The sequence below is a fragment of the Culex pipiens genome, chromosome 3, assembly GCF_016801865.2.
Source record: "Culex pipiens pallens isolate TS chromosome 3, TS_CPP_V2, whole genome shotgun sequence".
Taxonomy (NCBI): Eukaryota; Metazoa; Arthropoda; class Insecta; order Diptera; family Culicidae; genus Culex; species Culex pipiens.
The window spans coordinates 22,913,813-22,928,168 of record NC_068939.1 but is presented as its reverse complement, the minus strand read 5'-3'; the positions used below and the strand labels follow the sequence as shown (position 1 = coordinate 22,928,168).

At 36.5% G+C, this 14,356-nt stretch overlaps 1 protein-coding gene across 1 annotated transcript; it reads left to right on the top strand.

Moving 5' to 3' along the window:
* The first annotated feature begins 12,355 nt into the window (after window positions 1–12,355).
* On the top strand, window positions 12,356–13,741 carry LOC120418916 (lipase 3-like). The gene is made up of 2 exons (XM_039581447.2): window positions 12,356–13,209; window positions 13,269–13,741. The coding sequence occupies exons 1-2, from the start codon at window positions 12,394–12,396 to the stop codon at window positions 13,662–13,664; spliced, it is 1,212 nt and encodes a 403-aa protein (XP_039437381.1). The 5' UTR covers window positions 12,356–12,393; the 3' UTR covers window positions 13,665–13,741.
* The last annotated feature ends 615 nt before the right edge of the window (window positions 13,742–14,356 follow it).

The following is a 14,356-nucleotide window of genomic DNA, read 5'->3' as shown; positions in this document are numbered from 1 at the left end:
ATTTCTGACGTCACGATTTTCTCCTCTATAGAAAAGAAAATCGTGACGTCAGAAATGAACTCAAATCAGTCAAAGTGTTAAAATAGTTTGGCCTAGTTTGACAGCTACATTGTCCCCATTTTCTGTGGGAGAGAAAAGGAGGCGAATACTTTATGAAAATCATACCTGTCAAAATTCCTAGCCTCAAAATTTTGTCGCGAGTTGCTTTTCTCCTCTATTGAATGTTTGGCCCTTTTGAAAGGTTAGTCTTGATTTGATTTTTGAAAGTATTGTTTTCGAACAGATCGGAAAATTTCACGAATGTTTCATATATTAACATTGAATATAGGACCATTAGTTGCTCAGATATCGACATTAGAAAACGGTGGGTTGTTTCGGTGAGACTTAGAAAACATCAATTTCCCTGTTTTTAAACCTTTGCATGGCAATATCTCAGCAACTAAAGATCGTATCAACAAAGTTCAAAAAAGCAAAATATAAAGAATTTTCTCAGCTTTTCTTAATTTTTTTTCCAAAAGTGGGCAGACATGGGCACTATTTTAAAAAAATGAATAACTGAGACTGCTTTAAAAAAAAATACCTAATAATGACTATAACTTGAAAACTTTATCAAAATTTCACTGAAGTACTTTTTGATTGCAAATTCGATTTTTCATTGAAAAATGAAATAGAATTTTTTTTTGCGACAAGTGTTTCAATTTTTTTTTAAATAATAATTGATTCAAAATTTCATAATTCGGTCGAAATTTTTTTGCCAATTCTGGTAATTTCCGTAATTTATGTCCCCTAAAACATATCAGAAAATGAAAAAAAAATACTGTTTCTTTTTGCAAATCAAGACTTAGTGACAAAAAGTTAAATTAAAATTATATTTTTTTTCCCTCATCCATACCTACAACTTTGCCGAAGACACCAAATCGATCAAAAAATTCCTTCAAAAGATACAGATTTTTTTATTTTCATATATCATTTCAGGTGTCAAATTTGTATGGGAAATTATATGGACAAACTTATGATGCAAAATGGCTTCTTTGGGCATACCGAAGGCACCACAACAGTTTCTGCCGGATAAAAAATACAAAAAAATCGAATGACCGAATGTCTGGAAATTTATAATTTATTTTAAATTAAAATTTTTGCTTGATTTTCACAATGATCACTATCGCGTTCCTGAGAAAGTTTTACAATGGTTTTCTAATTTTGGTAAATGTGTTCCTTAGAGTATGAGATATAAAAAACTTGAGGGTAAGAGTTTGATAGTAACCAAAATGCTTTAGCGAGTGCAAGAGCAAGCCACACTTTCAAAAAATCATATCCCCGGATCGGCTGAACCAATTTTAGCTCACCACGTTCCAAAAGAAAGGTGATTTATTGGGTGAGCTTAAATTGGTTCAACCGTTCCAAAGATATTATTTTTTTAAAAAATCTGGTTTTTGCGAAGATCGTTAAAACGCCATTGTTTGGTCCACACAAAAACCCAATAAATTGTGGCTAATTATTTTTCCCAAGAATCTTCCGTGACGAATTGAGCCAAATCGGAACACTTTTGATCTGGATCCTGCTTATTAGACGTTGAATCGGTGAATAGGTAGGGGAAAGTGGGGAGACTTGATCTCCGAGGACACTTGATACCTAGCCTGTTCTCGTCAGCATGTGTGTAAAAAAATAAGCTTTGTTCAAGACAGTTGTGCAAAATTGATACAAACTCATTGGGGAAAACAAAGATTTTTTTTTTAATGTTCGGGTTAAGTTAAATACATTTTTAAGTGCTGCAAACAACATCAAGAGGTCTTTTTTCTTTGTTTATGTATGTAGAGAATACACTTAAAATTTATTCAAAGATATACCTATTTTATTTTTCATGAAGTGTTTGATAAACATGAACTATAAAACCCACACGCATTTGGCGTAATTTTATCCTCATACTATTTTTCAACCAATTGTTTAAAAAGTGCAATTAGGGATACTTGATCCCTGCAATTTTACAGCCACTGGAATCAGCCTCAAGCTTAAGTAAATGGTTTGGTATTTCGTACATGGTTTCTTTTAGTATACTTAAAGATGACTTACTGCCGTTTGAATCATTTTTCAAATATTTTATTAACACAAATTACCAGCTTTTGTAAACATGCTCAATTTTGGTCTAAAAGGGCTTTTTTTTGTTTTTTTTTAATATTTTACAAAATAAACTTGTTGTATTTTTTACAAAAACGTTCAGGCTTTATTTAAAATTACTGTAATTGATAGAAAATTAATAGTTTGTATAGATATAAAACATTCTGTTTAAGATTTCCTCAAAATGTTGAAAGTTTGCTCAACATTTTGAAAATGCCGGTTTAGAATATTTGTTCAAAACTCTTGGCATGACTCGAAGAGTTCAACTGATTAAATACCCTTACCAGCCAAACATAAGTTGAATGTTTAGGCTTTCAAGTCATGCAAAAAGTTCACAGTATTGTGAGAGTTTTAGATAGTTATGTCCTACACCAAATTTTAGCTTGAGCCGAAAATTTTGATTTCAATTTTGTGCTTTTTGTGTACGATTGAGATAGAATGACCTACCTTTCAGCACAAAAAAATCGTTAGACTATTACAAAACAATTATAAAAATGCTACAGTCGACTCCCTGGCTGTCGATCTTCTCGATATCAATAATTCTCCATCTATCGATGAATTCTTCAGTCACTTCAATTTGCATACTTCAATTATCTTCATTCCTCAATATTTTCCCTTGCTTGAAGGATCTCTTCCTCGACGGTCCCTTGGATTCTGTTTGCTTTAAAAATCTCTTTCGGTTGTCAATAATTTCACTTTCTCATGGCTTGCATAGACATTTTTCTTGGCGAAACGAAGCTTTGAAGGGTGTTTGACATTAGTTTGTTTTTGTTTGATGGACGTTGCCATGATTATCTCCCATAGCTGGATATCAAGAAAAAAATATTTTTAATCGAGTCTTCATTTTGCATCGTTCCGTAAACTGATGATTCTCTTCCTCGACGGTCCCTTGGATATTGACAACCAGAGAGTCGACTGTATTTACATGTATTCATAGAAATGTTGTAGATTTACGGCAGTATCAAAAATTTGAAAATTCCGATTCAAACATTCCGATTCAAACATGTAGTTCAAAAATGGCCGCTGGCTACTGAACATAACCTCGAATTTCTAGTTTGGTGATGGAACACAGCAAAACACCACATACAGTCCACTCTCTATTTGTCGATATTGAGAGACTATCACTTTTGGGCAAAATGAACGCAAATATCTACTATGCAAATTTTCTTTTTTTGTTTTTGATCGTTGACTTGGATATTCGTTTGAATCAATAAACAATACTTTCAGGTTCAAAAGTTTAAAAATTACAAAGCAAATATTTTATAATGTTGATAAAAATGTATTGACACATTCTCCGGCAATGTAACCAAAGGATGAAATTTTTAAAAGCGTGTATGAGAAATTCCAGTCCAAAACTCTCAAATTTCACCGTCACATGCAATTTGAAAAAAAAAACATATATTTTGTTTGAAAAATCAAATTTCTTTAATTAACTTCTTTTTTTAGGGGCCATCCATAAACCTCGAAATCCTTTGTTTTGTTTGCATCGCTAGATTCCATATGCACTCAACCCACGGTGGTTGGTCACTATTTTGTTTGACACTTTTTAGTTTGTACCCCGTTGGTTGGTCAAAGTCAAACTAAAAAAAGACGAACTGTCACTTTTTACACGGCGCTCACGCACACTATCAAAACAAACGTTTGGTAGTGTGTGTGAACTCCGTGTAAAGGGGGTGTCAAACTAAAAAGTGACCCCGTTCGTTTGACAACAGTTGGTGTCAAACCATCGGGGTTTTAGAGTACACTCAACCCCCGGTGGTTAGGGACCCTAAATAGGGAGACTAGTCGAAGTGAATTTGACGTACCCAAACAGACACGAGTTTGGCGTATCCAAACGAGCATTTGCCTTTACGCCCAGCAAAACTTGGCAGTGTTGGCAAGCTCAAAACATACGTTGCCAGACCGATTTAGCAATTTTCGACCAGTCTCCCTATTTAGGGTCTCTACCGGTGGTTGGTCACTATTTTGTTTGACACTTTTTAGTTTGTACCCCGTTGGTTTAAAAAAAAAGTAAAATATTATGAATAAGACTAAGAAAATATTGTAATTAATCACAGTAAATCTCCTTCCTAATTTGAAAACGTATTCACCATGCAAACCTCGTTAAAAAATCTAAAGCTTTCAACATCCCTATTGCAAACTCAAAGTTACGGCCAAACGTTCAACTGCGCGATGGTCAATACTTTTCCTTCAAAGTAAAAAAAAAGAGGGAGTGCTTCTTTCCCGGAAAACTTTCTCCGCAAATCGATCCAATTCAAGAAACATCGAATTCAAACAGGTCAAACCGTTTTGCCGTCGAGGTTCAAGAATGGATTGTGTAGCAATTTATGCAGCTGGGGTAAAACCCCGGATCCCACGTAGTAGGACAGATTTTTTAAGGGGAGGGGAGGGTTTCCAAAGGGTCAAGTGGTGGTGGAAGGATAACCACGACAATGTCGATTATGGTTATTGGGCTGTTGTGGCGTGATGTTGTCCTTTTTTACAGCGCTGCTGGGGTCTTTCATTTGTCATGGTTTGGCGGCATTTGCTGCAGTGTGGCATTTTATTTCCGGACACTGTAAAAGTTTGATTACATTTTTTGTTTTTTTTTTTTTGTTTTTCGATTTTAATCGAATTTTATAAAATATAAGCGTAGAATTCTAACAAAAAGGTAGGTTGCCTTTCTTTATATTTATTGAATATTGAAGTATGTTTCCTAAAACATTATTTTTTACTGTGGATAAAGATACAAGGATTGATTTGCATCCATGATTTTTATTGACGGCTTGTTAAAAGCGTGCCGTTTTAAACTTTTTCTTTATCGGAAATTGTGGCCGAAAAATTGAGGAAAAGCTTCTGAATTGCTCCATTAGCAATTCAGAGGCCAGACATTGCTTGTCTTACAAATCAGAATTTTTGGTTTGGGTTTGAAAACCTGCAACTTTTTTTTTATTTCGAAACTGTAAGAAATAAGAAAAAACACTATTAATCTGCCCACCATTGAAAAAACGGCTAATATCCACTTTTGCCAAAAACGAGATGTTAGCACTAGGTGATAGAGGATGTTCCAACGCATCTTCTGGAACTTGAATTTCACTGAAATAGTGTTTAGACTTGGCTGCCGATGCGAAAAACCAAACGGCTAATATGCCACTCTTATGGGAAATTGCCTTGACGTAGATTTTGTGACAAACACTAAAACGCGTTTTTCTCGGAATACTTGATTTGGCATAATAGCCGAATTTTCAATTATGGGCAGTAATATAATTTGAATTTTTATATGATTTGAATTTTATTAAATAAACTAAAACAAATTTAGTTTTTAGAATCACAAAAAAAACATGAATTTTAGTAATTTGAACGCCCACAAACACCTGTCACTATCAATCTCGCAAAGAGGATTTCAAGTTAGCGCTAGGACCCTGTTACAAAACCGCTGCAAGTTTTGGTAGGGGTAGCTTTTATGCAGATTTACAGCTCACAACTTTCGAAGCAATCGAGAACGCAGCGGTGACAAACGTTTTCCATCAGCTCAAGTGCTCAGACTAAAAATAGTTTCGACCTCCTCACCACACCTGCCTGCAAGCCAACAAACAGCGAATCACAATAGACAAATTGTGCAGTACAGATTTTCGCACTTCCAAACAAGGAAAGGAGATTATTTTGGAAAACCTGGAGTTAGGGATGCTCTAAACTAAAATGTTTTTCTTTCTAATTTAAAAAAAAAACTTTACATAAACCCTTTGTTCGCAATTTAAAGACTTTTACAAAAAAGTCTAATTCACAACCAAAAGGGTGCATCTCTCAAACAAAAAAAAGGCGCAAGTGGCTTCACCACCAATACAACTGCAATAATACACACACAAACGCAATCCCCAGTTTACGTGAATGGAAAAAATGGCGAAATCTCGTTCCGCCAGACACGCCATTTGTACGCGACACTTTGGGGATGGGAGGCCTATTTTTCTTGCTCACTAGAACAGAACATACAGAAGAGTGAGGGGAGAACTCCGACCCGACCCGTGGCCACCCCTGGGAGGGAACCGCAAACACCCACCCTTCGTAGTTCGTCGGTGAGGAGGGAAGACTTTAGCAACGTGTTGCTGAGTAGAGTTTGCGGACTCAATTCTTGATTATTTTTTTTAATAACTGAAATCCTAAAAATTACCGTCCTAATATAACATTATGAACTGAAATTTCGATAAGTTTTCTCCAGTTTTACTGACTCGTTGTGAAAATCTGCGATTTTTTTTGAATAGGTGCGAAATATCATGTTGTAGAAAAAAATATATTTGACCTGTTGTTGTAATGTTACCTCTTTCCCGAGCAGGTGGAAATAACTGGTAAAGTTCAAGTTCTGTTATAAGGCTTTCTAGTCAGAAATTTACCAACACATTCAAAGTATGTTCACATGGCGGCTGGGGGTTTGCTATCTCTTTCCAGTATTTTTTTGTCTGGCGACTTCTAGCTGATTTTTACTAACTGCCCGATATGCCAGCCAACATATTTCGCAGGGCTGTGACAACCCGAGCTTGTATTTTTTTCATTTGGCATAGAAAGCCTTATCGTCAGGAGGTCAGAATTGTTATCAAAAATTATTACAAGAAAATTAGAAAACCGGAAAAAATGTTCCCGATAATTCAATTTGGTATTATTATTATTATTGGTGAGATATGTTTTTTGCACTAATAAATAACTGGTTTTGATATTGATTTCTTATTATTGCACGATCAGTACCTTGTTGGATTCGGTCGTTAGAAATTACCGTCGGCTCAACGACCGACGATGAAATGAAAATGGCATGAAAATGTCAAAACCTCTCCCCCCTCAAGGTATGTAGATTATTCAGGTAAGGCGGGTTGTTATATGGTGATTTTCAGAAAAGTTCGTGGGTTTCGTGTTAACTAACTATTTTGACAGCTGGAAATCCCGCCTTACCTTATCTAATCTACATACCTTGTCCCCCTGTCACTTCGTCTCACCATCTAGCTGCAGCTTTGTTGACAAACAAACGGATCACGCGGTAGCGTTATGGCGGCATCAATCCAGAATCAGGGGTGATCATGTGGTTAAAAATATTTTTTTTTCAAGAAAAATAATATTTTTCCGTCTGAATAAAAAAAATGCGACCATGTTCATGTTTCATGTGAAGTGATTACAAATCAAAATTTCAATCCATATTTTTTCTATAACTTGAACTTTTTCAATTGAGAACCCCTGGGTCTATCCACGACCGTTTCCAATGACCGTGAGAAGATGCCAGAAAATCCAGCTACCAACTAAATCCACAATACCAGCTTACAAAATTTTAATATTATTGTTTGTTTCCAATTAAATATTACATATTTTCGACTGCTGAATTAAATCGGTAAACATTGGCTGAGGGCTAACCTATTATATTCAATATTGAAAAAAAAAATTAAAATTGAGCAGAGACCAGGCAAAATGTCCAATTGAGCAAATAACCAAAATGATGGAATGTTTGAGCGATTAACCCTCTACTGTCCAAATTTTTTTCGATTTTTTCATTTTTTCCGTGTTTAGGAGGTCATTTTGAGCAACTTTTGTTCTACGTGTTTTTGCTTGTTTTTCGCATTTTCTGCTATAAAATGCCACCATTATCATTCAAATTGTAAAAAATGCGTAGAGGCATAGTCTGGGGCACTAGAAAAATTACTTCATACTTCTATTTACTTAAAATATAGGAAATGTTAGTAAAAAAGCACAGCCAAAATTAAACCAAAAAAAAAGAAATTTTTTAAAATATTGGCAAACAACAAGTAAATTTTCTAACCCATGAATTTTCAATACTTTTTAAAGATCAAAAATTGATTGAAATATGGATTTTTAGCGAATTTTTAGATCGAAGCCCGTCTAAAGACGAGATTGGGTTGTAGAGGGTTAAACAATAGTCAAATATTTTGTTTCTGGTAGGGGATCACTATCTAATTAAATCGTGCCTCTAATGTTGCCATATCAGAACTTTGACGTTCAATTACAGCTCATAAAAGGCGTTTTCAACTGAAATCGAGTGATCAATAGCTCAATAGGAAGTGAGCAAGCAAGTTTCTATATATAGTTTTGCAAAATAAGTTGTTTAAATAGTGAAGCTCAGCAAATTGGACGGAGTTAGGAGCGAGTGATTAACCTGCCAAATATACGAGAATTTCCCGTACAAAGACCACATTTCATTTCCAAAATAATGTCGTTGACCATATTGGACTTTTTCCGAAGTTCTGGCCATATATAGCAAAACAAAAAATAATAACAAATTAGGTTATGGACACTCAGAAAACTTTATAACATATAACAAAAATCAAAAATCAAATTTCAAAATCTTCTCTTTAAAAAAAATGTATTAAAAACAATGTCCTTGACAAAATTGATTAAAATTTTCCCCTAGTTAACCTCCAATACAAATAATAACAAATTAGGTTAATTATAATTAGGTACTGATAAATGTTTTTTTTAGTTGGAATATCATTTGAATAAAGAGGTCAATGATTCAATGATTTTCCTTATTCCACACTTTTTGTTGTTATTGTCTTACTCTCTCATAAGCTCGGTTCTATAACAATTTTTAGACTTAATGTTGAGGATGTTATATTTTTTCTTCTCGTTACCGATGGTAATCAATTTCTGATACAAAATAGATATTTTAACACAACAACAACTGTATGTAAATCTCATTTGCGACTTCCAAAGGATTAAAATCATGGGAAACCCCATGTTTTTATTTTTTGTTGAAAAACTTCAGCATTTTTTGTTTGTGGAAGTTTTGAACTTTTTAATTGAACACAACAAAACCCATTTTAAAGCTGTTTTTTTTTCTCTTTGATTTGGTCATGTTTCAAAGAAACACCACAAAAAACATTCTCAATTAATCTTATTTCACATCAAAATAATTCCATAAAGCTTTAATGTCAGAATAAATGCAAAAACTGTATGTTTTATTTTTATTTGAAATCTAATTTATTTTGCCAAGAACTACTGATAATTGTAATTTAAAGAAAAGTGTTTAATTTCGAGCGCCTTAACCGGAATTTTCAAGTATTATGACCCCAGAAGCTAGCCTGAAAATTTGAGTTCATTTAGTATACGTTTAGTGGGTCCAGTTTTTGACCTGAAGTTACTATGGAACTTTAATCAATTTTCTATGGGAAATTTTCACTTTTAGAAGAAGATGTCTTAGAGAAAGTTTCCCAAAGCAATTTACCAATTTTGAAATTTTGGACCCCATATCAGAAAAATACCACTGCAGGAAAAAATAAAGTTTTGAAAATTCATTAATATTTTGCAAATTTTCAACAGCAACACAACTGTAACAATGTATAATTTCTTGTTTTTTTTTTTTCAAATTTAACAACGTTTTAAAATTCTAAATCAAATCTTCAAATCAAAAGACACATACAATCCCTAGCACAATTGACGTCAAATCGAATCCCCACGCTCACTCTTACTTCCCCTCATCACAACCCCCTTCTCATTGATGTGTACAAAATGCAACGTGCACCACATACAAACAAAAAAGAACCGCGTGGCAGAAGCAATCCCTGCTAGAAAAAAAGAAGTAAAACAAAAATGTGAGGAAAAAACTAAGATGAAGTAGATAGAACCTCCCAACCTATTCACTGTCACACTGCCTCACACTTTACCTTTTTCATAGAAAAATGACATAGACAAAAAAAACTCCAATGAAAAAGCAAACACAGCCCGAGGGCATCGAAAAAAGCAGTCACTCACACTTTTCACCACACTGAAAAGAAAGCAATAGACAGAAAGAGAAAAGGGAGGGCAATTCTGGTGCAGTGGCCACCTGAACCAACACCAACAAAGGGGGGGCACCTCCTCCTCGTGTGTAAACGCAATGAATAATAAATTGGCTATTTGCTGTCTTACCTGTTTGAATAGGAAGCCGGTTGAAAACTTGTTTAATTTTTTTTTCTCTCTCTCTCTCGCTTGTTAAGGATGCCGGTTTCAGTGCAATTGCACAAATACAACCCTTTTACCCCGGCGAACAGTGCAATGAAAACAGAGGAAATTTCACCAACACATACAAATCGTGTCGTGCACTCGATGGAGACGCATGGTGCTCCACAAACACTACGCTGATATTTTGGTGGAGCTTAAGCGATAATTGTAACTAATTCCTGCACCAAACTAAACTGATAAGGATTAATCACACTCACACAGCTTAGTAACACACGGAGAGAAAGGGTGGCGCGTCGGGACGAGCAGTGATGGCGCGGGGATGAATTATGAATGGTGTGTGATTTTGGTCGGTTTATCTCATTTTTTACGTCTGGACCACTACCACAGCACAGCAAGGCACACTGTTGGCCCGAGTTGCTTCTTCTTCTCGCGGTATAACGAACTGAAGCCGACGATGAACCGAACTTGGTACGACGAAGCTTCGTGTGGAAAGCGCTTTCCTCTACTTCCTCTTCTTCCATTGTTGTTGCTCAATGACTGAGGCTGCATTTGTATGGTGGAAGAATGTGTCAAGTGTGGAAATGGAGAGGAGACAGTCAGCAGCAGAAGAGCTGTTGCTTCATGAATGGGGTGGTAAATTAAGGAGTTCATTGAGTGAGCAGAAGCGTACTTGCAGTGAGTTACCCTAGTCGTGTTCAACTTGCTAAGAAGGAGGTCTGCTTGAGCTTTTCACTGAATTTTTTTTTATTTGAATTTGATATTCATTGATTCAGTTTTTCTTGAAATATTTATCAATGTTAAATATTAAAGTGAAAGTGCGGAAAATCTAACAAACAAAGAATTTAAAATTTAAATTTCCACTCTGACTCTGACTCTGACTCTGACTCTGACTCTGACTCTGACTCTGACTCTGACTCTGACTCTGACTCTGACTCTGACTCTGACTCTGACTCTGACTCTGACTCTGACTCTGACTCTGACTCTGACTCTGATTTATTATTTTGACTCTGACTTTGACCCAGATTTTTGATTTTGATTTTGATTTTGATTTTGATTTTGATTTTGATTTTGATTTTGATTTTGATTTTGATTTTGATTTTGATTTTGATTTTGATTTTGATTTTGATTTTGATTTTGATTTTGATTTTGATTTTGATTTTCATTTTGATTTTGATTTTGATTTTGATTTTGATTTTGATTTTGATTTTGATTTTGATTTTGATTTTGATTTTGATTTTGATTTTGATTTTGATTTTGATTTTGATTTTGATTTTGATTTTGATTTTGATTTTGATTTTGATTTTGATTTTGATTTTGATTTTGATTTTGATTTTGATTTTGATTTTGATTTTGATTTTGATTTTGATTTTGATTTTGATTTTGATTTTGATTTTGATTTTGATTTTGATTTTGATTTTGATTTTGATTTTGATTTTGATTTTGATTTTGATTTTGATTTTGATTTTGATTTTGATTTTGATTTTGATTTTGATTTTGATTTTGATTTTGATTTTGATTTTGATTTTGATTTTGATTTTGATTTTGATTTTGATTTTGATTTTGATTTTGATTTTGATTTTTAATACAAAATAAAAATAAAAAATCTCATTATACCACCATAAAAAATGCCTTCTCATCAAGCAAGACAATTAAACTTTGTCATTCACAACCCGGAGCTTGGTGACGCTGCATGGGCTCTTCCAGGGACGTCAGTATGACAGGGTTTGAATGGGCAATCTTAGGATCTACAACGGGATTCCTTGTAAATCTCCGACACCTATCTACCAATTAGAATTGAAATTACAGCTGTCCGCAGCCCATGTTAGCGCAACCGAGGGTGCTCGCAGTCTGTAATCTACACCTAATGTAGCTTGTACCCGAGAGAAAACATTCCATATTTACGGTTGTAAGCCGGTTCGAGCAATCAGCTGGTGGGGTTGATGTATCAATTAGTAGAGTTTACAGGAAAATAGACGTTTCTATTTTGCTGACTCAATTTAAGTTTTAAATGTTTGCAAATTAGTCAAAACTTTTTCCACATGAAGTTTGTGTTTCATCTAGTTTGCAAACTACGTTTTCCGTAGTAGAATACCACCTTGATGAGGAACCTAAAACGATGAGTGCCAGATCTGCGATCTGTGAGCGCCAAAGTACAACTTAGTTAACAATTGTGACGCGTGGTACCGGGTCTGTATCATGTGCCAATTAAGCCCACGTACATTTTACATGCATATGGAAAATTGTAGATGGTATCAATTGTACGAGGAACAACACTGCACGCGATCTTCCCTCCTCCGATCTCGCACGGTACGAGCAATTGAAATGTTCCAACTTTGTCATTAGTTCCGCGCGGTATTCCCTGCAGGGATGTTGTCACTTTCGATTGTGCTGGTTCTGATCTGGTCGTTGACGGCGATGGCAAGGGCTGGCAGTCCTTTCCACGTGGCCGAAGAGGACGCCAAGTTGTTGGTGCCACAGCTTGTACGCAAGTACGGATATCCGGTGGAGAAGCACCAGGTTCGCACCGAGGATGGTTACCTGCTGGGGATGTTCCGGATTCCAGGTGGTCGCAATGGGACTGTTCCGGGCAGGAGGCCAATCCTGATGATGCACTCGTGGTTCAGCAGTTGCGCCGATTGGGTCGTCATTGGACCTGGGAATGCCCTCGGATATCTGTTGGCCGATCGAGGGTACGACATCTGGATGGGGAATGTGCGCGGGAATCGGTACTCGCGACGGCACGAACGACTTCGCGTCAAGTCACGCGCGTTCTGGGATTTTAGTCTGGACGAGATCGGATACTATGACGTACCAGCGATGATCGACTACGTCCTGAATCGGACCAACGCTCGAAAGTTACACTACGTTGGATTTTCCCAAGGAACGACCGTTGGATTGATAGCGTTGACTTCGCGTCCGCAGTACAACGAGAAGATCGTCCAACTACAGGAATTATCCCCAGCGATCTACGTCTACCGAAATCCTAGCGTCATCATGCGAACTCTAGCCTTTATGGCCAAATCGCTAGCCGAAGGATACACCCTATTTGGTTCATTTGAGCTCATGAGCCATTGGACGGGACAGTACGAGTTCTACCGGATGTTGTGTCCATCACCTAAGCAACTCATCTGTCGGATGCTGATCTACGAAGTGTCCGGCGAAAATGCCAAACAACTGGATGCGGTAAGTTTCATCGATATAATTCTCAAACGTCATAACCAATAACCCAATCCCGGTTCCAGAAAATGCTCCGCATCTTCCTCGGTCACGCCCCAGCGGGTTCCAGCGTGAAACAGTTCCTGCACTACGCCCAGCTGATCAACGACGGCGTCTTTCGGCGGTACGACTACGAAGACGATCGCGACAATGTGGCCGCGTACGGAAGCAAACAGGTGCCGCGGTACAATTTGTCGCACGTGACGGCCCCGGTCAGGACGTACTACGGCCGGAACGATCACGTGGTCAACTTTCGGAACGTGAAGCGGCTCGAGCGGGAGTTGCCGAACGTGGTGAGCAGCTATCTGGTGCCGGATGAGCGGTTTGGGCACGCGGATTTCATACTGAACAAAAACGTTAAGAAGGTGGTTTACGACGAGGTGATACGGAATGTGGAGAAGGCTGAGCGGGAAATTGGTTAGGGAAATGGTTGAAATGATTCTTTGTTGTAACCGACAATATATGTGTATCTCCTCAAATTATTATAACAGTAAACTACAATTTACAGTGGACTCTCTCGTTGTCGATATTGAAGGGACCGTCGAGAGAGGGAGTTATCAAATTATAGAACCAAAAATCAAAGCAATCTTCTCGAAGGGACTGACAATTTTATTGACAGCTGGAGCAATATTGATATCGAGAAGATCGACAGCCGGAGAGTCCACTGTATTTCAAAGCAAAACACATGGCATTCCTAATGCATGAGACTCACCGTGGAGATGCTTGCTATTTTACTATTTGATAATATACCCTGCGTCTCCTTCAATTTTTCTCACTTGGTCATGCTCATGAGGGACCAATATTATCATTTTCGTTGGTAAGCTAAAGACATGCACGAAGGATAACTCAAATACATGTAAAATTATCACACATATGAGCGCTTTTGGTAAGAATTGAAAAGAGAGTAACATTGAACATGTTTCTCCTGGTTATCAAACTAAAATTACTATTTGGAAACCATCTCACATGGCTATAAATTGGTATTCCTATCACTTCTGAAAGTTTCATCAAGATATTTCGTGATTGATTTCAAGAATTTCCTGCGCGCAAAACGAACTGGCTAAGCTCGAAATTATGAATTTTTCAATATTTCTTATGTAGAATTTCTAAATTT